General features: G+C 39.1%; 1 protein-coding gene across 1 annotated transcript in view; it reads right to left on the bottom strand.

Moving 5' to 3' along the window:
- Positions 1-21,513, bottom strand: part of slc9a1a (solute carrier family 9 member A1a) — a gene marked incomplete at both ends in the record, with an annotated part of 30,086 nt that extends 8,573 nt beyond the window's left edge. The window contains 6 exons of the mRNA XM_079241424.1: positions 5,706-5,795; positions 8,934-9,136; positions 10,588-10,805; positions 12,778-13,028; positions 13,187-13,650; positions 21,222-21,513. Of these exons, the coding sequence (XP_079097550.1) occupies positions 5,706-5,795; positions 8,934-9,136; positions 10,588-10,805; positions 12,778-13,028; positions 13,187-13,650; positions 21,222-21,513 (1,518 nt within the window). The remainder of the gene's footprint in view (positions 1-5,705; positions 5,796-8,933; positions 9,137-10,587; positions 10,806-12,777; positions 13,029-13,186; positions 13,651-21,221) is intronic.
- Positions 21,514-23,544: the final 2,031 nt, after the last annotated feature.

Below are 23,544 nucleotides of genomic sequence, written 5' to 3'. Positions count from 1 at the left end.
TAATGACCTCTGGCTCTCTGAAAGGCAGACCGATCTGATAGTGACCATCCAGATGCTTTACAGACGTATTCACTAATTCCAGGAACCTTTGATCCTCTTTGGACAGACCTGGCTGCTCATCCATGGCAGTTTCAGGAAAATCATTCTTGAACTGTTGTTTCCACAGCTCATCCAGATGTATGACGGAAACTCTGTTTACTGTCACTGACTCACAGTCAATGGCCTGCCCACTGCCTCCTCCTGCCAGTGGTCCATTCACTGTCCAGCCCAGTACAGTCCTTATGGCATAAGGTCCATCATTCACACTGTGGATCACCTCCAATGGCTCCATGGCTTTAGGAATATTGGTTCCTATGAGCAGATCAATTCCTGCATCAATCTGAGGTAAGGTGAGGTGTTTTAAGTGTGGCCACATTCTCACATCCTTTTCTGTAGGTATGTTGCTCTGATATACCGGCATTGACTACTGTGTGTAGGCTCTCGTCAAGTCAATAAAGTTGTCACAATTAAGTGCTGATACCTCTAACTCAGGGACCACATTGCTGTTCACCACTCTTTCCTGACCCATGGTTCTCAGGAGAATGTTGGTCCTTTTTCCAGTGAGATGGAGTTTATGCAACAAGTCCTCTGTGCAGAATACCGCTGTGCTGCCTTGGTCCAGGAAAGCATATGTGCAGATAATTTTATTGCCCTTCTTTGCTTTGACCTGGACTGGCACGATAGGAAGTTTGCAGTTCTGCTCTCCAGCCCCTGTAAGACCACTCGAGACCAGGGTGTTATCCACAGACTGCATGACATTTCTCCCAGTCTGATCAGCATACTCACATTGTCCCTGTGTAAAACAGCTGGGTGTTTCAGGCCACATTTGAAACAAGAGATCCTTCTACGGCATTCCTTACTGACGTGTCCTTTACACAGACAGCTATAACAGAATCCGTTGTCCTTTAAGAATCTCATCTTGTCTTTGTGAGCCATTCTTTCCAACTTCACACACTTCTCAAGTGAATGTCCTTCTTCACAGCAGGGGCATATGTGCCTGCTTGTTTGGTGAGTATCTTTGCTCTTATTCTCAGACAGACATTTCCTTTCCACAGGGTCTACAGTTGTGGCAAAACTTGTCCCTTTAATTCCAGGGTGGAGCTGGACTTTGAGTTTGCTTCCTCCTTTATGCATTGTTGGTGCATCGTGTATGTTGCCAAAAACTGGATCGGTGAGTATTTTCACTTGCCTTTCAACAAAGGCTGTAATGTCAATAAACCTTGCTCTTCTGTCTGATTTCTCCTGAAGGTTGCAGGCATGACTTCTCCATTTTTCTCTCATCCTGTATGGCAATTTCTTTATAATGTCCAGCATATTAGATGGTGTGTCCAGATCACGTAGGTATTGCACGTCCTCCATAGCATTACAGCAGCTGCGGAGAAAGAGACTGTATTCCGAAAGAGCCTTCACATCCTCTGGTTTAATTTGTGGCCGAGACAATGCTCTTTCCATATAAGCCAATGCCACCTTCTGCTCATTTCTGTAACGCTCCTTTAATAGCGCCTTTGCTTTGAAATATCCTCTTTGTGCATCGATATATTGGCAACTTCTCACAAGCTCTTTTGCATTTCCTTTTGTGTATTGTTCCAAAAAATACAGTCGATCATAGTTGTTATTTGTATGACATTCCACTCCATATTCAAATGCTCTCATAAAAGAGTAAAACTTAAGAGGGTCGCCATCAAATACTGGGATTTCTCTTTTTGGAAGAGCAGACAGGCATTGCTGTAGTATGAGAAGTGATGTTATTTCATTCTGCTTTCTCATTATATCAAACATGCCATTGCTGTCATCACAAAATGCATTTCCATTCTGCGTCAGTGCAGGAACAGATGGCTCTACTGTTGGAGGTGCGTCGTCACAGGTTTTCCTCTTTGGTTTTGTGGACAGCGATGGGATAAATTCTAATGCTTTCACATTAAGAAGTTTTGACTTTTGTGGATGTTGTTTCTTTTCCAGGTAGGAGTTCATCCCGTCAGAAGCTCTTGATGTGTGACTTCCACTGACGATACTGCTTCTGGCTTTTAGCAAATTTAGAGTTGCCATTTTTTCAGCAATTTCACTGTCCAACTGAAACTTCTCCTTTCTTTTTCATAGTCTTTCTTCTTCCTCTTGAAGTGCATGCTTTTCGTCAAGCAGTTTTTGTTTTGCTTCTAATGCAGCCAGCTCTGCTTCCGCTTTCCATTGTGCAGAGGATCTTGAGGTTGTGGAGGAGTAATGTGATCTTTTACCCCCTACATTTGAAACACTGTCCTCAGGTTCCACTTGAATGTCTGCTTCAGGTTCATGAGAGGGTTTCAGCTTGTCAGCGCTGCCTGGGCTTGCAGTTGGTGGTGGTGGTGGTTCTGCATTTCTATGCAAATTCTCCTTTTGCCAGTCTTTCACTGCATCAGTAAATGCCTCCGAATATTCCATAATGGTGGAAAACCATTCATTTTGTTTTTCCTTTTCCTCCTCTGGAAGTAATGGCAACAGCTCCTTGTGTGCTGAGTGGGCCTTTTCACACAGTACATTTAAGTTTTCAAGTCCCAGAGAAATGTCTGTACCATTTTCCTTTAATTTCATCTGAGATTTAATTTGTGGTATTAATGCTTTGATTTTATTGGTAGCAGTTTTACGCTCATTTTGGAGTCGTTCGATTTTGTTTTCCAGAGCTTTTATGGTGAGTTTAACTTCCCTTGTCCCTCTTTCATTTTCCATCATGTTTGAACCCGTGCTTGCTTGACTCATTTTAATTAAACTTCATTTCACATTACTCAACATTCAAAGTTCCGAGATATATTTGAGGTTCATGCCTTTTACATTCAGATTTCACAATTCAACAACTTGATATCCAGACAACATCGGCGCTGCGCACCATTCCGTTTCAATCACGGCCAGGCATAAGGAAGTAGCGCTTCCTCTGGCGCAAAATGTCCGCTTCATTCATTCATTCCTTATAAGACGCTTGGCGGCATCAACAGCAGGATTGCTTTCAGCGTAATCCACAAAATCATGAAACAGGCTTGGCTTACCTGTATTTAGATGAATGAATTGCGTTTTGCGCAATTAGCTGCTCCTTTTCTCCTACCACTGGCCCGTTCCTTTGGCAGGTGCGCAGCGTGAAGCTTTTCATAGATGCCTTTTTGTTGACAAATGTTGCGGCTTCCTTTTCCTAAAGCCGCTGAGAGGTGTTGGGTCCTGTAATATTGGTGACGCGCTTCACTGTTGTGGTTCCTGCTCTGACCTGTGCTGCAGTGGGTGTGCCTGTTTCCCTGGCAATCAAGTCCACACCAGGTTCTCATCGGGTAATCAGCAGCAGCAAGATAAAAGGCCAGCTCAGTTCACCAGTCATCGCCTGATTGTTGTTTCATCTGTGGTAACAGCTCTCGGCCATTGCAGCATTTCTGCTTAAGAAGTTAAACTGCTTGTTTCACAACTGTCTGTTCTGTCACCAGTGCATGAGTCTTGCCTGCCTGCCCGTCAACCTGCCTGCCCGCCAACCTGCCTGCCTGCCCGTCGACCTGCCTGCCTGCCTGTCAACCAGCCTGCCTGCCCGCCAACCTGCCTGCCTGGCCACCTACCATTCTGCCCAGGAGAACAATAAACCTGTCCTAGTATCCACATCCAATCTGCACTTGGGTCCTTGTTTGTCCTACACTACAACATTCGTCCTTCCAAAGATATGCTGGATCCAGTTGCGTGTTAAGATGGTTTATTGGGATCAGCGTTGCTTTATATATACAGAGAACGTGCTGTGATGACTTGACAGAAAATAAACCGGAATAATATTGAAGAAAATACACAAAAGGCTAAAGCAAATTACAAAGGAGAAAAGCGAAAAACGAAAAACGGTCAACAAAAATTACGGCTACCCAGCTGCCTCTCCCAAAAACCATTTCCCCAAGTGAGAGTGTACCCTTTAAAACTTTGCGCCACCCACATGCACTTACACCTAACCGCGCCCACACACGCACGCACTAACACCTGTATACGCCCACACACTCGCGCATAGTGCTCCACAGAATACATGTCTTCTATAAGCAGTGTTGCCATAGTAACAAGTCATTAGGTGGAAGCACACAATAATTTCTGCTTTGTCAGAGGTAAATGATTTATATAAGCACAGCACCTGCCATGAAGCAATGAAGGCATGTCACCTTTTAAAGTGCTGTTGCTATGGAAAGTTTCTGCTTTCAATGCCTGCCGATGACAAGTAAGCTAAAAAAAAATCAACGCATCAATATATTCTTTTCTGAACATGCATAAATATTTTTTTTCACTACAAAAATCTTAATTGTGGAGCTTGTACATGAACCAAATATGTCTGACTGATACGTGCACACACATGCAGTGTTAGTGCAGTCATAATCGTGACACAAAACCACAAACAATGTGCTACTGCTTTATATGCACAACTATCATCATTCATAGAGTGTAACTGTATGTGCTCTGAAAGGGGAAGCGCTTTTCTACACAGCTGCACAAACATGACAAACAACAAAAATATTCCAAAATACAAACAATACATAATGGTGTCCAGCTTAAGGGCCACAATCCTGCAGGATTTCAATGTTTCTGTGATCCACACAACACATATGACTCAAATGAATGAGTCAGAACTTCATAGGCTGTTGGTTCCATTTAATTTGTTTACTGTTTGTAAGGAAACACTGAAAACTTGCCACACAGGACAGACTTTAGATACCCCAGATGTGCAGCATATTGTGATGTCCTTGCAACTGCTGGAAGCATATCTGAGTGGCGCTCTATTGTGAGTAGTTATATAATTCCCACCTTCAAAAGAAAACAGTAAGCTAAATCCCAATTATATGCTTGACAGAGTACACAGCATGTTGTGACCCGTTGAACAGGTTTTTCAAATAATCACTTGTAATAAATAGAACAGTTAAAACAAACACACAAACAAAACCAAAAATGTCGTGTCAGAAGCCTGAGTGACTCTCCATCTGGATTCTTTTGCCATACTGTGGGCCGATGCAATGTTTTCCTTGCTGTTACCTCTGGTGTTTTACACTGAAGGAGCTATTTGATCAGTGTGCTTCTCCTGCCTCGAGCACCGGTGACTCATCACTAAGCTCCAGAGGGAGATGAGTGTATTGTGGGTAGTTATAACTACTTTGTTCTTATATTAAAAAATACATTTGTTACATTTAACCAGATAGTAAACAGCTGGTGTAACAAAATAAACCAACAAGAGATTTAATGAAAACATTCTTGAGATTCGTGTCAGCTCAGTTTATGTGGCGTGCTACTGTATGGCCACTAGGTGGAGACAAAGACCTAGGCAATAATCTGAAGTATTGTCATTTTAGTAAAGAAGATGGTTCTACAGCTGTAATAGCACATCTCTAAACAATAATTCATCATTCATATAGTAAATTTATCACTTCTTCAAATCCTTTGCAAATCCAGCTACTTATTTATTAGGAATATTATGGATAATATATTTGTTATAGTGTCAAAATAAAACAGGGAGGTTTGTACGTACTCGGTATTAAATGATTGGTGAAAATGAAAGATCTCCAGCTTTTTTTTTTGTAAGTATCACATGAAACGATGGAGAAGTTGTCATGTGCACAAAAACATTTGAAATATTTTTTGACAGTTCTGGAGTCACCTCTGTATGCAAACACATGGAGGCACTGGTTTTTGATGGGTTGTACCTGCGTGTGGATCTCCTCATTAATCGAGCGCTTGGCTTCTTGCTTTTTCTTCACGGCCAGCAGCTCCACCAGGGGCTTGATGGTCATGCCCTTCAAGAAAGACAAGAACAAAGCATTACTCATTGCAAATATCTCTCGACCTTGGCCCAAGACAGGAATAGGTACTTATCACCGCACTGGTACAGTTGCTTTAAAACTCTTATCAGCAAGGGGTTTTATGATTTCCGTATGTCTGTCAGAGTAATGTGTAACACATAAACATGCTTTCTCCATACTCAAATGCTTGTCTTTACACAATTCAAAACTCAAATAATCCAAGGTTCCAAAAATCCCCAATAAAGCTGCTCTCATTCACATATTTTTCTGTGTCTTTTGTGAGATTGCTAAACATGTCTGAAATTGTGCCTGAGGTTGTGACTCCATATTGATTCATGGTCTATTAAAGAATTTCCACTGACCTGCAGCATCGTCCATCAAAATCAATCTTTAAGTAAATAAAAGACATTTGTCCGGTGAATTCAGGTATACTTACCTTCGCCCACAGACAAATTTAGAACCACTAGATAGTTTTCAACCTACCCCAGTCTGACCACAGAGTCAGATATAATGCAGTCAATAACTCTGTTCCTCCTCTATGCAGGTACACTTGGACAAGGACTGTGGTCTCATTCAAAAGCCAGGTCAAACTAACTGTTGCTCAACTCATCTGCGGCGTGTGTGATTGTGTACACCTGCTCTTTTTTGCATCTTAAAGCTTGAGTGTAACATTCTGTGTCTGGAGGAGATAAAGTCATCTGGATGACTGTATTCATGAAAAGGATGACAGAGATTCCAGAAGTACGGTAATTTGTTTGACTGTGCCACACTTTTCACACACACATTACAATTATACAAAAATAGTTGAATACATAAGAGTGTAGTTCAACATTAAATTGCCTGCATTAAGCTGATTAGTGCAATAAAAGAACTGCAGCCTTTACGTCAGCTATGTGATATTTTGACATTACGGAAAGAATTAGTCAGTACCTATAAAGAGAACATCTTGAAAGTGTCCATTCATTTAATTGTAGAGGAATGAAATAAGCCCTGTGATGGACTGACAACCTGTTTTGAGCTTATCTCAGTTGCTGAGATAGGCTCTAGCACCCCCACACCCCTTCAGTCTGCATTAGAATAAATGGATTCTTTTCAATGGATGAATGGATGGAAATGAAATGACTAAATAAATATGTAACCATCCTAACTTCACTAAAAAAAAAAGCAATGTTTAATAAACAATCTGACTTCACTGTAATCTAGACTAAAAACTGCAACCAGAGGGACTTAACCAGAATTCAAGCAAAGAGTAATCCAGTCTATAATGAATGTGGATATTCTGGAGTGTTAAATTCAAGACAGACATTTCAGAAGTGACCAAAGACAAAGATATTTACTTCACTGACATCATAAAACTACTGATCTGGTCAGCTACATAAATGAATACTTACAACAACCAGCAAGTTAAAAAAAACCACGACCATCCACCACTTGATCCATGAGAAAATTAAGAGCTGAGTCCAGCAGCGTATGTAAATAAAATACATTTCTAATTTTGCTTCTGGGGACAGGAAACATTTTTTCGTCTCTGAAACTCCTTCCACCTTCAGACCAATTTATCTGTTGCTGTGGTACACAAAACCAATCACAAACTGTACATGTGCATCTTTTATTTTTGGGTTCACTTAAAATATTGAGTATACGTGCGTATTACTGCACAAACTGTGAATACGTGATGTTTGTATTTGATGCATATCTGTTAGATATTGATCCTACAGGAGTAAGTAAGTCAGTAAGTAAATATTTATATATCTAGCATCTTTCAAGATAAAAACCACAGTGCTTTATAATAAAATACAAACACTTAAGACAACATAAAACACAAAAAAAAAAACCATAAAAACAAATAAAACTTTGGAGTTTTAAGAGTGTCAATCCATCATATTTTCATCGGATTCCTGCTTTAATACACCTGAATTAAATGAAATGGATCCAGCAGCCCTATCAAGTTCAGCACAATTACTCATTCATTTGTGCTCAGGTGTGTAATGATAAACCCCTTTTATCTAAAACACAGTAACTTGATACCCCTTAGAAACAGGATTTATATCCATGTTTTGCATCCAAACTTCACATTTCTCCATACCTAATTTTTTTAAATGTAATGCTTTTAGTATTTCTTTATTTATTATTTACCTCTGGCAACTAAAATCTAGATGTTTATTAATGTTATGGACTTTAACAATGAGCACATTTATTTTTTTTGGTCTTAGTTATGTGACTTCTTGGTTTATTTGTATGTTTATGGGTTAGGGTTATGCTCTGCAAAGGACAAATACGACCAGTTGTAAACTGTGTTTACATATTTATATACATGTTTATGTACATATACTGCACATATTATTTATACATGTGTGTGTTCTTTTTTATATCACCTGCGTGCTTCTGCGTACCACACCAGAACTGTTGAAACAAAGCAAATTTTCCACCAAGGGACTAATAAAGGTTTTCATATTATTATAATTATTTCTAAGAGTTTTTATTCTGAACTAGTTTAAAGTGTGTTTTTCAGTCACACAGCTGCCATGCAAGCTGCTGGCATTCAGCAACTTAGGGCTTAGTGGCTTAACTGAACTCCAAACATTGAGAGGTGAGCAACCTGTTTTGCCACCTGAGTGCACACACAGTTAAAATGTGTGTTCAATAACCAAGACAGTGACAGTAAAAACACTCAACCTGAAGCTTCAAGAAGCAACATTGTGTGACTGCATTCATGCTTCATATTTAAGCTATTTGAAAAACCAGCCTTAAAACACAAGTAGCTTTCTATAGTCTTTCAATACTTACCCGGATCTTGAAAATACTGAGAAGTTTTTAAAATTTTCCATACTATTCAAGAAGGGATACGAAAACTAAACAATGTACATTTTACTGGATGTTGGTTGCAGATAAAAGCTCCAATGAGTTATGGTGCCCAGTTGGAATTCAAAGCATGGCACATGGAAAAAATTCAAACTATATTCATTAGATGCAAATGTGCTTCACCAAAAGGTACTTTGCAAACCCAACATCTTTACACAAGACAAATTTAGGTGAGTGACTAAACGAGATGCATGAGAGGAATAAAACGGGAACTGGAACAATCTCTGTGCAAAGTTTAAACAAGCGTCAACAAAAACGTTTCTTTCTTACCTGAACAAAGACAGTGAAGAAGATAACTGTGATTATGGCAGTGAGGAAAATCTGTTTCATTTCAAAGTGTTTCTCATCTAATAGGAAACCGAGGGAGAAGGCAATGGCACCTCGAAGTCCACCATAGGCCACAATGAACTGATCCTTGGTGGTCAACTTGACGATGCGGAACTTGTTGATAATATAGGTCAGTCCTACAACACCTGAGAAAAAAAAGACACAATATGGATCATTTATAAGTTTTCATATCATATCTTGGTCCTTTCTAAATTGTTTAATTGAAAGTACAGAAAGAATGATTTGTGACGTTCCATCTTTCATACAAAGTATCGAAAAATCCACTCCAAGGACATAAACAGTCAAATATACATTTTGTTTCAGTGTAATGGATTGCTGACTTTTTTTTTTTTTTTACTTTCCCTCAGAATTGAGGTATTTCACTACAGTAAAAGCATGAAAGCAAAAGATAATCCAGCAGTTTGCAAGTCTCATGAACCCTTATTTTATACCGAAAGAAAGTTTTTGATCATTTTTTTAAATTTACACATTTAAAAACAGTTGGAAAAGGAATTATAAGAGACTGGAGAAGTACAGGCACAAAAAAAAAAAAAAAAAAAAAAAAAAAACCGCTAGAGGAGAATTAGACTAGCAATTAGGTTAACAGGCAAAAGGTCAGTAACATGACTGGGAATGAAAGACTGTTGCAAACTACATACTGTTTCCAACATCATGGAACAACACTAGGAGCTAAACTGGCCTTTCTGCAGACCAGGACTTTCACACAGAAAACATAAAACAAAACAAAACAAAACAAAACAAAAAAAAATCAAGCACAAAAACCCATGACGGTAGAGCAGCTTGAATTCTGCATCAGACAAGAACGGGACAAAGTTCTTCTCCCAGAAATTTAGCAATTGGTCTCCTCACCTTCCAGATGTTTACAGACAGTTAAAGAAGAGGGAATGTTTCAAAATGATAGACATCACCCTATTCCAACTCTTTTGATAAATTCTCCAGCAATTAAATTCAAAATGAGTTTATATTTTTCATGAAATGCTTCTGCTGTTTAGCTTTTGTTGGGAATTAAATATGGGTTTATAAGATTCACAAATCACTGTATCTTTTTTTATTTACATGTTACACAGCATCTGGTTTTGTATATCACCAAAGTATTTGACCTAGTTGGTTTTTTTTGTTGTTTTTTTTATCACAAGCCCTTCTGTTATCAGGAATTGTGGATGACATAACAGAGCAGGCCTTGTTTCTTTCGGTTTTAACATTCCTATAGCGCAACACCAGACCGTAAGTTTGGTAAATCCCCCAGAGACTTGTGACATCCTCAAGTCAACAAGAAAATCCTCAGCAGCACTTCCTTTTACAAAGAGACAGTAGTTTGATGCAACACAACAAAACATTTAGTCCAGTAAGTGAAATTAGTTGCCTTCCTGAGAAAATGTTATTAACAAGTCATTACAAAGTTCTACATTCACTGAAAATAAGGAAACAATTTTCCTAATCCAGAGAGATGACTAAACCAAAAGAACCATTTAACATAAAAATCTTATTTTAATACTAATTACAGAAGTAAAATGAACCTTTGTGAAATGTTGCATTTATGTGAGGAAGTTATGTGAAAGAGTTTGGTGAGGCTGACCTATAACTCGTGCAACCAGACACAGGATGACTGTGCATATGACAAAGGTCCAATTCCAGGAGTGATGTCCTTCCACTGTGGCTACACCAAGAAAGATGAAGATTAATGTCTCACTGACGCTGCTCCACATTTTCAGGAAGTACTTTATGGTGGTGTGGGACTTGTGGGATATGTTAGCCTCCACATAGGGTCGCATCACCGCTCCGCATGCTATTAACCTGAATGGAGAAAAAGGTACACGTTAACTTAGACACTAAACTGGATAAATGTATAAAATTCATGAATTTATTTTAATCATTTGCATCTTTCCAAATGTGAATTGCAAAAATCATTTTATTTTAAACACATTATAACAATGGAGCTAAAAAGGGACCAACTTCAGGACACTGAAATGAAAACATGAGAAAGTTAAGTGCCTGCTTAGGAGCCTTTTTACTGCTTTAGACAAGCCTCATGCAGAGGTCAAAACCAGCTGTTATATATGTCCTAAGCTGCAGCAGCTGCTCAATATTTACTCCCATGTCTTTTTCAAAGCTATTATGGTTTAGCTTTAAAGGTACTGTTTGTTTCCACCTTCATACTGAATGAGATGAAAAACAAAAAAACAAAACAAAACAATATTTTATGTGAAGTGAAACAAGGCACCGACACCAGGCACCAAAATTCATTATCCTTGAAACTGCACTGGCCCTGACACAGGAGAAGGACTTGATATATCAGCAACTACTGTCAGCATCATCAACAACCTTAACCAGAAAAATAGATTACTGTGTACTGGAGGAGCTGATGAAATACTACCTCAGACAATGTTGAGGTGCCAATAAATTCAGTCTTGGTATTGGCAGTATTAGATCAGAGTGATTCATTATGCCACTGGGTATACTGTGTGCTGTTTGCCATGATGCAACACTGAAACATAATTTTGCTGCAGCTCAAAGGTTGTTTATAAACCAAGATGACTAATCACTGTAGAAAAATCCATATGTAAAAAGACATGATATACAAAAGGAATCACTTTAAAGCTGCTACAAAACAGACATAACACATTCATATATAAATCCTTAATTGCATCACGTTACAGGGTAAACAAAAGACTAATATGGTTCCCAGTTAGGGTTTGTGTCAACCAGGAAAAGATGGTGGAGCTGGAGTGTGATCCTTGAAGCCTGATTGGATGAAATATATGTCTTTGAGGGTTCCTATTAGCTTAATCATGCTTTCAGCCTGACCATCAGCATCACTGATCAGAGCGAGTGAAAAGAGATTTTGGAGACAGCACCCATTAAAACTCAATGTGGGGGGAAAAAAATCAGTGAAACAGTCACAACCCACATCAAAAACAATCCAATTATTTCAGGATCATTATTTCTTTCTGAAACAATATAAATGCATCATATAGCTAGCGGATCTAATGAGATAATCATTTAAATATACAGTCTGTGATTTACATTGGTTGTTCTAACAAGCATCTAATGTCCTTTCAGCTGGAAGTTAAGTGTTTGGGATGTTGTGACAGGTGAAAACATGTCACAAAAAATGGTATATCATGAACATGTTGATTCTTGTTTCAATGTTATTCTTTACTATCAATAAACATTCATAAATAATAAATAATATTGATCCCAACTGGGAAATTTGGCTCTGCATTTAATCCATCCCAATAGAGCAGTGAGCTGTCATGTTAGTGCATGTAGAGGGGGTTTTAGGAAATTAAGTGCCTTGCTGAAAGACCCACCTTAGGTCTCCAGACCTAAGCCCACCTCTGTAACCACAAGGCTACAACTTTCAGGTTCATGAATATTATATTATCATATTATATTAATAATATTTAATAATATGACATTCAATTTGTGAGAATATCTGTCTTTAACATCACACACTGGAAGGTTAAATACTGCCAGCAATAATAGCTCAAAGACTGCTGGGATAGGCTCTAGCTTCCCCACAACCCTTGATTGGACTAAACAGATAGGATAATGGATGGATGGATGGATGGATGGATAGGTGGATGGATGGATGGATGGATGGATGGATGGATGGATGGATGGATGGGTGGGTGGATAGATATATGGATGGATGGATGGATATCAGCATCATGACAACAGTATTCAATCATCTATGTTGGGTCAATTCCCATTCTGTGCTTTGAAAGTCTCTTTGCACATGTCTGTAAGATCAGTTCAAACTTACGCCATGATGCCAGATAGGTGGAAAACTTCGGCTGACAAGTAGGCCATGTAGCTGTACACGAAGACAAAAAGTGGCTCGATGACACGCATGTGGTAGGTGAAACGTGAAGTGAAGGCAGCCAAGATTCCATAGATGGTCCCCACTAGAACACCTCCCAATGCAACAACAAGGAAGGAAATGACTCCAAGAATGCAGTCCAACACTGTCACTGTACCAATGCCAGCAAACTCCTCAAAAAGGTGGTATAGGACCTTTAAGAAAGGAAGCAGAGGTGAGAAGAGAAGAAAAAACAACTTAAAAAGGAGGCAAGAAATTATTTTAAAAAATAGTACCATGGCAATGACAAACAAATTTAAAAAAAAAAATAGAATACTTAATAAACGTAAAGTCACCAGTTTTGATTACTTACCACAGTTACTGCATCATTGAGCAGTGATTCACCAAATACCAGAATGTGAAGCAGCTCATTGATGTGAATCTCCTCAAACACAGCAAGCACAGCCACAGGATCCACAGCTGAGATGATGGAGCCAAACAGCAGGCAAGGCAGAAGTTTAATGTGAATGAGGCCAGCTGTCTTGATCTGACACACAGCGAATAGCAAGCCACCGATAAAAAAGGCATTCCACACAGTTCCCACCACAGCAAACATCAGGATTGTACCAAGATTCTCCATAAAAGGACGAATGGGCAGGAAATAGCCAGCATCCAGGATAATGGGGGGTAGAAGGTAGAGGAAGAACAAATTTGAGGTCAGCACAGGTGGGAATTGCTCTCCTGCTAGTTTGATCAGCCCTCCAATCAACAGGCCAAGTACGATCAATAGGCAGCTCTCTGGAACAATACTGGACAGACGAGGAACCACATGGAAACCTGGGAAAATGGACCAAAAAACATCAAAAATAGGTGAATTACCTTGGTGTGTGTCAATTATGTTTGTCAAAGCAGGGGACAAACTTAAGTATTGAGCAGAATATAAAATCAAAGCAGTTTCCATTATATATATATATATACATATATACACACAAACACACAACATTACAGGGTTCAATTGAATAAATGAATAAATTAAATTTGTGCCTGGAAATCTTTCTGAGTAGACACACACGCACACATTACCTGGAAGTGCTCTTACTGGTCTTCACACTTTGTGAAGGTCAACACTGCTAAAGATAACCCCAAAGTGTGAACACAACATTCCAAAGACAATCAATTGTGACATGTCACACCTTGGTGACAGAACAGAATCTAATCTAGGATTTATAGATTTAAGTTTGAAGATGCAGAGCTCCCAGGTTAAAAAGCATGCACAAACTACTGCACACACAAATCAATTTTACTTTTAAGTGCAAACATTAGCAGTCAGCTCTGATAATGTTCCTGAAACACGTAAAGCATGAAAAGTCCTGTTATTTGTTTTACTGCAGTATGTAGACATGTCAGAGCGTGCCTGTCCACATTTGCTCATTTCAGTTTATATCTCGCAAACTAACCCTCTAGTCTTGGAGTTTTATCATTCAGTCTGCAGAAATTGCAGGATTTTTTAAATAAATATTTAAAGATTCACAATATTTACTGTAGACATATCACTTTTTTAATCAATTCGTCATTAATTAAACCACACTCACCTTACATAAAGGAAAAAAACTGACATCAGCAAGTTTAAAACAAAAGTAAAAACTATTCTCATTCTGAATTAAAAGTTAATCTGGTTTTGGAGTTCCACATAATATAATTTCTTTTTGCAATCTGCCATAGTTGCTTGAGGCAGTGCAGCACAAAGCTCTGCACAAGCGAGTTACTAATGTCTTCACAAGCTGTTAGACCTCAGAAACAAACACAATCTCCTTCGTTTCAGAAGAAAATCCATCTTTCAGACTCAACACAACAGAATAAGTTACCCAGTAATTCCAAAAGCACAGTCAAAGCTACAAATACACAATGAGGTGGGCAGACAGGCGGCCTTTACAACAATGACAAACAAAAAGAGAAAGAGGACTTCAAAGGGATAGCAATGTGCCGTCCATTCCCAGCTATATTTACTGTACACAACTGCAGTATGGGAATGTGTCAAGCTCTAGGTCACAATGTAACAAATATCCCCACGGAGCATTGACAGTGCAACAGAAAACATACACACAAGTATAACCTGAGTGAGGCGGAAAGCTCACATGAGGGCTAACAATCATGTACGGATAATATAATACTGGCTATCAGTGAATCAGATGTTCCCCACTTGTAACAGTTATCTGCCATCACTGACACTATTATATCACTTTGACACTCTTTTGAAACATTTAGCAATTTTTGTAAAACTCTGGGAAGCAGAGTCTCTGACACAGCTGCACAGGTATTTGTTGTAGCATTGCCGTGCTGCAGTTTTTTCTGCTTTTTAAAAAAGGAAAGCACTGACATTATTCACTCATCTAAAGAATACCTGTATGTGACAACTTGCACTTTTTAAGGGCTCTTAAATGCATTTTCATTTTTGTATAAACCAGAGTTTGATACTATCTAATATATTTGCTCTACATGGATATATCCAAAAAAAACCAGAATATTTTTAGCTGATTGTTGGAGAACAAACATACTCATTGAGCAGGTACTTACACGCCACAACTGCTCATACAACATGAAGCAACATACCAAGTATTTTCTGTGCTAATCAGACTGCATCACAAAGCTGTGCAGCCAGGTCTGAATCCAAACAAATGCAAATACAATAATAAATGAATAAAAAAAAAAAAAGATGACATGTTATAGCACTGAGTTCACCCTGTGCTGATTAAAGATTATTTTGGTATGGAGCTGTGTCATAACAAATCAACTTTTCAATGCTGCTAACCAGTCCAGAAAGCCAATCTTTATTCTCAGCTTCTGTGCTGTTTAGGGCACTACAACAAAATTTTAACCTGTGATCCTATAAGAAGATGACATGATATCCACAGCATGTCGAGCTAACATTAACGACAAAGTTTAATCCTTTTGAAACAAGATGGATGAAAGATCAAGGTACAGCAGCACCATAGCTGGCGGGTGTGTGCCAATGAATAGCTCAGGCCTGCTCCAACTAATCTATACTCAATAGTAATACAGTTCTTTATGTACTTGCTTGGACTTACAGGGATTCTGCCGGCATTCAAGTTTGAAACATCCACAAAAAACATCTTTAACAGGTCCGCTTCATTTTTCTATTTTAATTTGATGTGCCTTTATCTGGACACTGCGTAAAAGTCCAGCATCTGAAACCTACACAGCTGCATGCAGCTGTAGGAATTTGGTTCCAGCCGAATGACAAGGAGGGAGGCATTATCTGAAACATAGATTAAAAAGGGATGTCTTGGTCTGAAGGCTATTCATTCAAAAAACTCTACAAAAAGCAGGAACCTCCCCAAACTCCCAGAATTTGAGTAGCCAGGTGTCTGAACAAAGCTGTCCTGAGATCCCTCACATGGTAACTAGAAACCTTAAGTGGCTTCTCAAAAAGGTGTGTCTGATGAGCACGTTGTAAAATTCCACATCTTGTCCTGAGATGCATTACATTTTGTCAGAAGCAAGCACCAATGTGTTCACTGCAGGCTTCAAAATGGAAGATAAATTAGCACATTACTATTCACAGCATCTCAGCTTCCAAAGAGAGTGTTACACAATTACAAAGTCATGTCTAAATGTGTTAGAGACATCTCGGTTGGTGTGGGGACATCAGATTACACAAGTGGGCCTTCACTATCCTAGAAAAGTGAATTGGCTCTCAGGTGAACAAAATATATTAGTGACAGGCCTTCCTCGGATAGAATACCTCTAGAGTAGCGTAGTAAAAGCAAGTGGGAGTCCACCTCAGTTTAATGTGCTTCTGGTTTTTTGTGTTAAAGAAGACAGTATCTGCACTAAGAGTGATTAAAATTGCTATAACTAACTACTTTGAGCATTACCCACTGGGACATTTTACAGTCAGTGTTTTAGAAATTCACTCTAACACATGAAGAAGCAGTCTGGTGCTACAGACAGCAGCTTACTTCATCTTTCAACACAACATGTTGACTACAAATCTCTAGCATAAAGACAAAACTTTAAGTGAACCCAGAGAGTGGCATGGGAAAGCAAGCGATGGTATTAGAATACAAGCAGTCCTATGATCCCTTCTGTGAGCCATTCTTCTTGGAAAGCAAAACCTCTGATACTGTTGGAAAATGAAGAAGAACAAGCAAACATCAGGGCCACAGGGTATAAATGGAACACAGCTTGTGTCTTAAGGTGGCACAAATTCAATGAAGGGTCAAAGCCGTGAACTCCAAATTGCCCAGTATCATTCATGGCTGACCAAAAGGGACAAGTGGAGGATAAGGATGCACAAAGACAAAAAAGCATTTGAGCACAAATACTGATTCCTTTCAGTGTAAAGACTCTACAGACATCTTAGACCTGAGACAAGAGGCTCAATGGAAGAAGCCTGAAGCATCCAACCCAGGATTAATGAGAGCATTTAGCATGTTCTTAAAACTCTGCTGCAGTTATGGCTTCAGTCCAATGTACTACAGTCATAGCTCTCAGCCATCATTAAGTGAAGAGCTAAATCATAGAAGATTAGATAGAGTAAAGGAGGGAAATGAACTCCTGAGAATAACTCCTGGTGTACACCTGCAGTGCAATCAAGATGCATATAAAGTAGATACATGGAGAAAGTAAGATAAACATACAAGTTATTTTATGCCTCATTCATTGGAAAAAGATCAGTCAGTTCATCCTGGTGACTCAACAGCAGTAGCTGCTGTGTGAGAGCCAAATTCCCTTCTGAGAGTCTTTATACAGCAGTGATATTGAAAAGCAGCAAAGGGTAACAGCTCTCAATTCTGCAAGAGCACCCTGTGTCGACACAGCGAGGTACTTGCCACACATAATTTCCAAAGCCAGAGAAGGTGTCCGGTTGCCAGGTGACTAATTGCACATCACTCATCCACATCAGCTGGACTGAGCAAGCATGACAGACAGAAACCATTAAAAAATAACTATTTTTCTTTAAAGATGATGATGTGAATAATGATACATTTGTTTAAGTTGGAGTATATTGGATTTCAAAGAAAGGACATGAAGCACAATAACTTAAAAAACCAAGGTCATGTTCTGAGTGCTGAGTCATCATATAATTGTTTGATGAAAACTATTGTGCAGCTCCAGTTGTGCAAGACCAGCAAACTATGTGGCCTAAATTATTCATCAAGGCCTAGCGCTAGTGTGTTTAGGGTGATCCCTTGTGTTATCTGTGTTAGATGGCAATAGTTGTGACGTTAACAAACCAACAGCTGTGTTGATCCTTCCAATAATTCAAAATGCCACCTTCTATTATAAGTGCTGACTTGTGAACAGCACAGTGACAGTATCGAATATCTGATTCAAGCACTGCAGTTAATTTGCCTTGGAGTGATGTATTACTCATGTTGACAATTACTGTAAATGAAAAGTGTGAATCCACCCTCAAGATTGTCAGATGACAGATATAAACTGTCTATCTTTCAAAGAACACACAACATCCTGGATAACTATTATGTTATCATATCAGGTATGAGAAGGTCTTTTAGGGTGAGTCCTACTATGCAAACACAAGTTCACTGAATATTCCTTAAACTGTATTGATCAGGACATAATAAATCTTTGAAAATTCCAAGGCTTGAAATAACAGAATTAAACCGGACTTAACATTTAAGACTAATTTTGTAAGAAATTTGTAATCCATCAGGCTACTAAAGTAATTCTAACTTGAACAGATCACAAAACCATTGCTACAAACAAAAATATTATCCACTTCCATCAGTTTTTTATTTTTTTTTATTTTTAGGCAGCAACTTGTAAATAATCTTGTTGGTGCAAAAATTTTCTATTCCTATCAAAATATTTTAATTATAATAATTGTCTTTGCAACAGGCTGCTGGTACCAAGATGCCTAAAAATACTTTTTTAAATGGGTTATTTGAGGTTTTTCTAATGTAATAATTGAAGGTCAGTGTTAAGTTGCTTCAACAAACAAAACTAAAGAATACAAAAAAGAGAGAGAAAATGTCATTTATCTTTAAGGAAGATTTTGAAAGATCTTTAAAACATCATGAGAACAGTTGCTCAAATTAAACAGTCAGCTCCTTGTGGTCAAAACAGAAAGAAGAAATGAGGAATGGGACGATATCTTATAAAGGAATCCATATTTAAAGATGTTCACTCCCTTCTTTCTGACGCTTTAAATGGGTGGCAGTCCAACATTACAACATTCAGATGTCAGGTACTGCATGTCGTTTGAGTGTCACACTGAAGCAACTCTTCAAACTGTTTGGTAAACTGCGATTATAAAGGGTGGGGGGTGAGACTAACTGGATTTGTCAGATGTGTTAGAAGAACTTCTGCTGAGGGAGGGTTACCAGGAGAAACAGCTTCACAGATATCAATGTAATTATCGCAAAGTGTGTCTACTAGTGCATTACTAGTTTATGTTGTCAGAATGAAATACAGAAGGTCACTGGGACAGCCCGTGGTGCACCCTTCATGAGACAATGAACAACTAGAGTAATTATCCAATGATAGTATTCATGTAGTGTATTGGTTTAATATGTGATATATTACAGACAACATGCATCTAAAGGGTTGTTTTATCTTCCTGAGGGAACTAAACTTAGATTTCTAATTATCCAATGACAGTGTTCATGTAGTGTACTGCTTTAATATGTGATATATTACAGACAACATGATTCTGAAAGGTAGTTTTGTCTTCCTGAGTGGAACTGAAGTTAGATTTCCAAGTACACCTTTCATTTTATGAAGATTATACAGTACAATTCAACTGGTAGTTAGTTTTTGAGGCACAGATTGAGAACATTTGTTCATTTCTGCGCTATACTTGTCTGTGTGTCTGTACATACACACACACACACACACACAATATATATATATATATATATATATATATATATATATATATATATATATATATATATATATATATATATATATATATATAAAATGTGTGTAATAATAAAATTAAATGTGTAATAATAATAAAGTTTGCCTCTTTATGACAAATAATCATTTTAATTACATTGTATTTTGATTTATATGAAGAGATTGGCCTTGTATAATCAATTCAATAAAAATACCTGCGTGAGAAACAAGAATAAAAAGGCAGAGTGCAAGAGCAAGGCTCCTAAAGCTGTTTAAGAGATAAATGAACTGTGGATTTTCTTTGACAACAGTAGATCAAAAGTCTGTCATTGTGAATCAGTAAAATAACCAAGACTGAGCCATGTAGCAGTCACATTAAATTACCAAGAGCCTATTTTCAGCAGCCCCGGGATAATCAGAGGCTTTACCTCCACATTGTATGCTGCCATCAGCCATTTCCTTTCCTGCTTCCCTTCTAGTTCCTTTACCTTTTGAACTCCTTCAAATTTCCTCTCTTTATACTTTCCTATTTTCTTAATGTCCTTGAGATGCATCGAACAAGTGAACCAGCTGAGCCAGGTGGCCCATCACTGCTTGTCCTTTCCCCTGAGACGCTGGGCTTTTTGCCCAGACAGTGAGGCAGTACCCTCCCTGGCTGCAGGCTGCTGCCCAGTCAGGCCTCTGATGTCACAGGCAAATGACAGAGTGCTGGCTCTCAGAGAAAGAAAGAGACAGAAAAGAAAAAAAGCTGAGGACAATGCAGTGTTCTGCTGAAAACACAAGAAGGAACTGATGACTGAGGAGAAAGACAGGAAAAGAGATTAGGCGACTTCGGAAACAGAAGACACAAAAAGCTAAAGTGAGGCAAACAGACAAGAGCACTCATCTTTTAAGTTGGTTATCTCAGAGAGCTTTTTGCTTTTGAAACATGACAGAAGGTGGTGCCTTGTGACAGAATAAAAGGAGGTCCCCCATGTATTTCCCCCATCAAGTAGTCACTCTCCCTCATTCAGACTGCTGCATCAAGCTGCTTAGTCATTACTCTGACAAGAACAGCTCTAAAAGAGTCTGGGCAGATCTGGTGAGAAATCTGCTTGACCAGCATTGTCGGGTTGACCTCTCACTGACTGAACTGAACCAGTCAAGTCAAACTCGTTCCCTAATAATTACCCTGACATCTTATGCAGATCACGAGCAAATAGGTTTCATCCCTTTGTGAGCCAATGGCAGCTTAAGACGCTGCCTTATCTTAATCAACTTCTTAGCTTGTTTTCTTTCATATGTTAGGTATTTAGGAATTTTATTCTTTAACATTTTTACATAAGAAATCCTAATTCTGCGTCCAAAGAGTGCCCGAAGCTGTGTTAGTCAGTTTTTCTGTTATTATAAAGCAATACAAAGAAAACATCTTTAGGCAGTACAACATAACACGACATGATTCAAGTACTTCCTGGAAGGGCTGACCTGAAATCTGCTGAGCTACTGGCAGCTTGTAAAACAAACGTCATCCGCAGAATACTTACCTAATTTCATTAAAGAGGCAAGAAGCACCCATAGTGAGATTTCAAATGGGAGTCTGAGGTGTGCGTACTCGAAGCTGAGTACAGGGAAAGCCTTCTTCTCGGTGATGTTATGACTCTGATCCGCGTGTGTGTCGTGCGCGTTTTCACGATGGCTGGTGTCCGGGGAGCTGGCAGCTCCGAAAGAAAGCACGGAGCCCTCCAGCAGCACAAGTACCGCCAGCAGGAGTAGTCCCCGCTCCGGTAAACTCCTTCCGAAGCCGCTCGGGCAGTGTGAGCCTATTCTCAGGGGCATTGTTGTTTACAATAAAGGCAAATAAAGCAATAATTTTAAAAAAAAAAAAAAAAAAAAAAAAAGTCTAACACGAAGCAAGTTGAAGGAAGTTAATTTTGGTTCAAAGTTTGTAGTGTTATGACAGGTCGCTAACTTTTCAGCCGTTGAACGACCAACTTCAACGGTCGGTTCTCCTCCTTTAACCGAACCAACTGCCGGTTCTGTCACGCGCTGTTGGCTAGCTTGATTTCAGCGCAGTTCGTAGTCAGGTAAAGCCACACCGACACAGGCCGTTGTTGATGGAAAGCGAGGAAAGCCAAGATGCTGGAAAGGGGTTTATTTCTAAGACTCAGACAACAGTTTGCAGAAGCAGACAACCTGGTTGTTTATCACAGGGGTGTTTCACAAGTTTCCATACTTCTGCGTCAGTGACTATCCATGTCCTTTAGCCGGTGAAAGATGTCACTCTTGATGCTGAAGGCGGAGAAACAGCAGCATCTCCCCCCCCCCCGTCGCCACTTCTTCTTTTCCGACGACCCAACAAACTCTTCTGTGAGGCAGAGGATCTCAGACGCTGACCTTGAGGAAACCCCGCACAGCTCCAACATCCCATTTTTCCATGTGTATTTTAACTTTTTAATGTTAATTTCCGAGTATGCGGCATCTCCACAGCGTGCGCTCGAGGTGGGAAAGACCTTGATCGCGGGGCGTTTTAGCCGGCAGGGATGCGCTGTGCTCCGTTCCTTCTTCCTTCTTCAGACTTGTCTTGGATTATCCAGCCGAGTGGCGACAAGTCAGGTCTGCAGTGGTCATATAGCTTCATACAACCTTCAAAATGCACACCCTTTCGCGGAGGTTCACTGGATGGGAGGAGGAAGAGGAGTGGAGTGGAAAGGGGAGGAGGATGTTCGACTCTAGTGACACCTATAGGAATGGAGGATGCCTTTGGGGGGGGGGGGGATATGGCAAAAGAGGGTACGCTCAGTTGGCGGCTCTGTTCAGGGACGAGTATAGAAAATTTAGTTTTGGGGGCCAAAGGATAGGCACAGGCTGCAAAAAGGGTGGAACATGCAAATCCAATTTCATGCGATAATTTAAAGTTGTTCGACTTAAAAAAAAATTCTTATGGTAATTTAAAAATATTACAAAAACAAATGACACTGAATATAAAGTTTAGGGCCATGCTCTGTTGCATGCTGGAATATGATTGCCATTTTGTAAGGAATGACCTGCCATAATCTCCTTTTACAATGTTTGTTTATTTACAATCACTTCCTGATTAACAAACTGGTATTTTATGGACATTTGTAACAACTTCCTGTTGCAACACTAACTGCAACACTATTAACTCAAAATAAATTCAAAATTTGCTAAGACAGGAATGTAATTGTTGCATATAAACATTTATAAACATAAATACAAGAAAAACAATTGCAAAGAGTTGTGTTTGTAGTTAATTTGTAGTAGGGTCTATCTGAGACATCTGGGACATTTTACGAGCCTGTATGCAAAAGCCACTTTTCTGAGTGTTATAGATATATGGGATCTGTGTTTCATAGCTTTGTGGTTTCATGTGACCAAAGGCAGTATTTCTGATAAAGTCTAACTTTTACATGTTTGTTCAGATGTAAAATCTGAGTCTTTGATTCTGCTGATATAACCACAGTATGCTGTGCCTTATTCGAAATTATGCCTGAAGATATCAGCTTATTATACTGAAAACTAACAAAGCATGATGTGATCTAAAATTGTGAGCAATGGTGTGTGGGTGAATTAGGGTTGCATGCAAAACAATGACTTGCCATTGCATTATGTGAGAGGCCAGTCTCAGTTTCAGATCACTGACCCTCAATCCAGTTGTTCAAGTCTCTGAAGCGGATTCAGTAAAGCTCATTAACAGTCTGTGTCTGTGGGAGTGGCCTTAAGAGCTTCTTGCAATACAAGTTTGAATTTGTGACTCAGTGCGGTACATTTCCTAGTACACCTTCCACATTAGTAACATCTAATTTCCCCAATTGCAAAAGCGATCATCACAGCCGCCCCAATTGTTTT

This window comes from Telmatherina bonti, assembly GCF_933228915.1.
Source record: "Telmatherina bonti genome assembly, chromosome: 5".
Classification (NCBI taxonomy): domain Eukaryota; kingdom Metazoa; phylum Chordata; class Actinopteri; order Atheriniformes; family Telmatherinidae; genus Telmatherina; species Telmatherina bonti.
The sequence above is the reverse complement of the archived record's forward strand: the minus strand, read 5'-3'. Positions and strand labels throughout refer to the sequence as shown.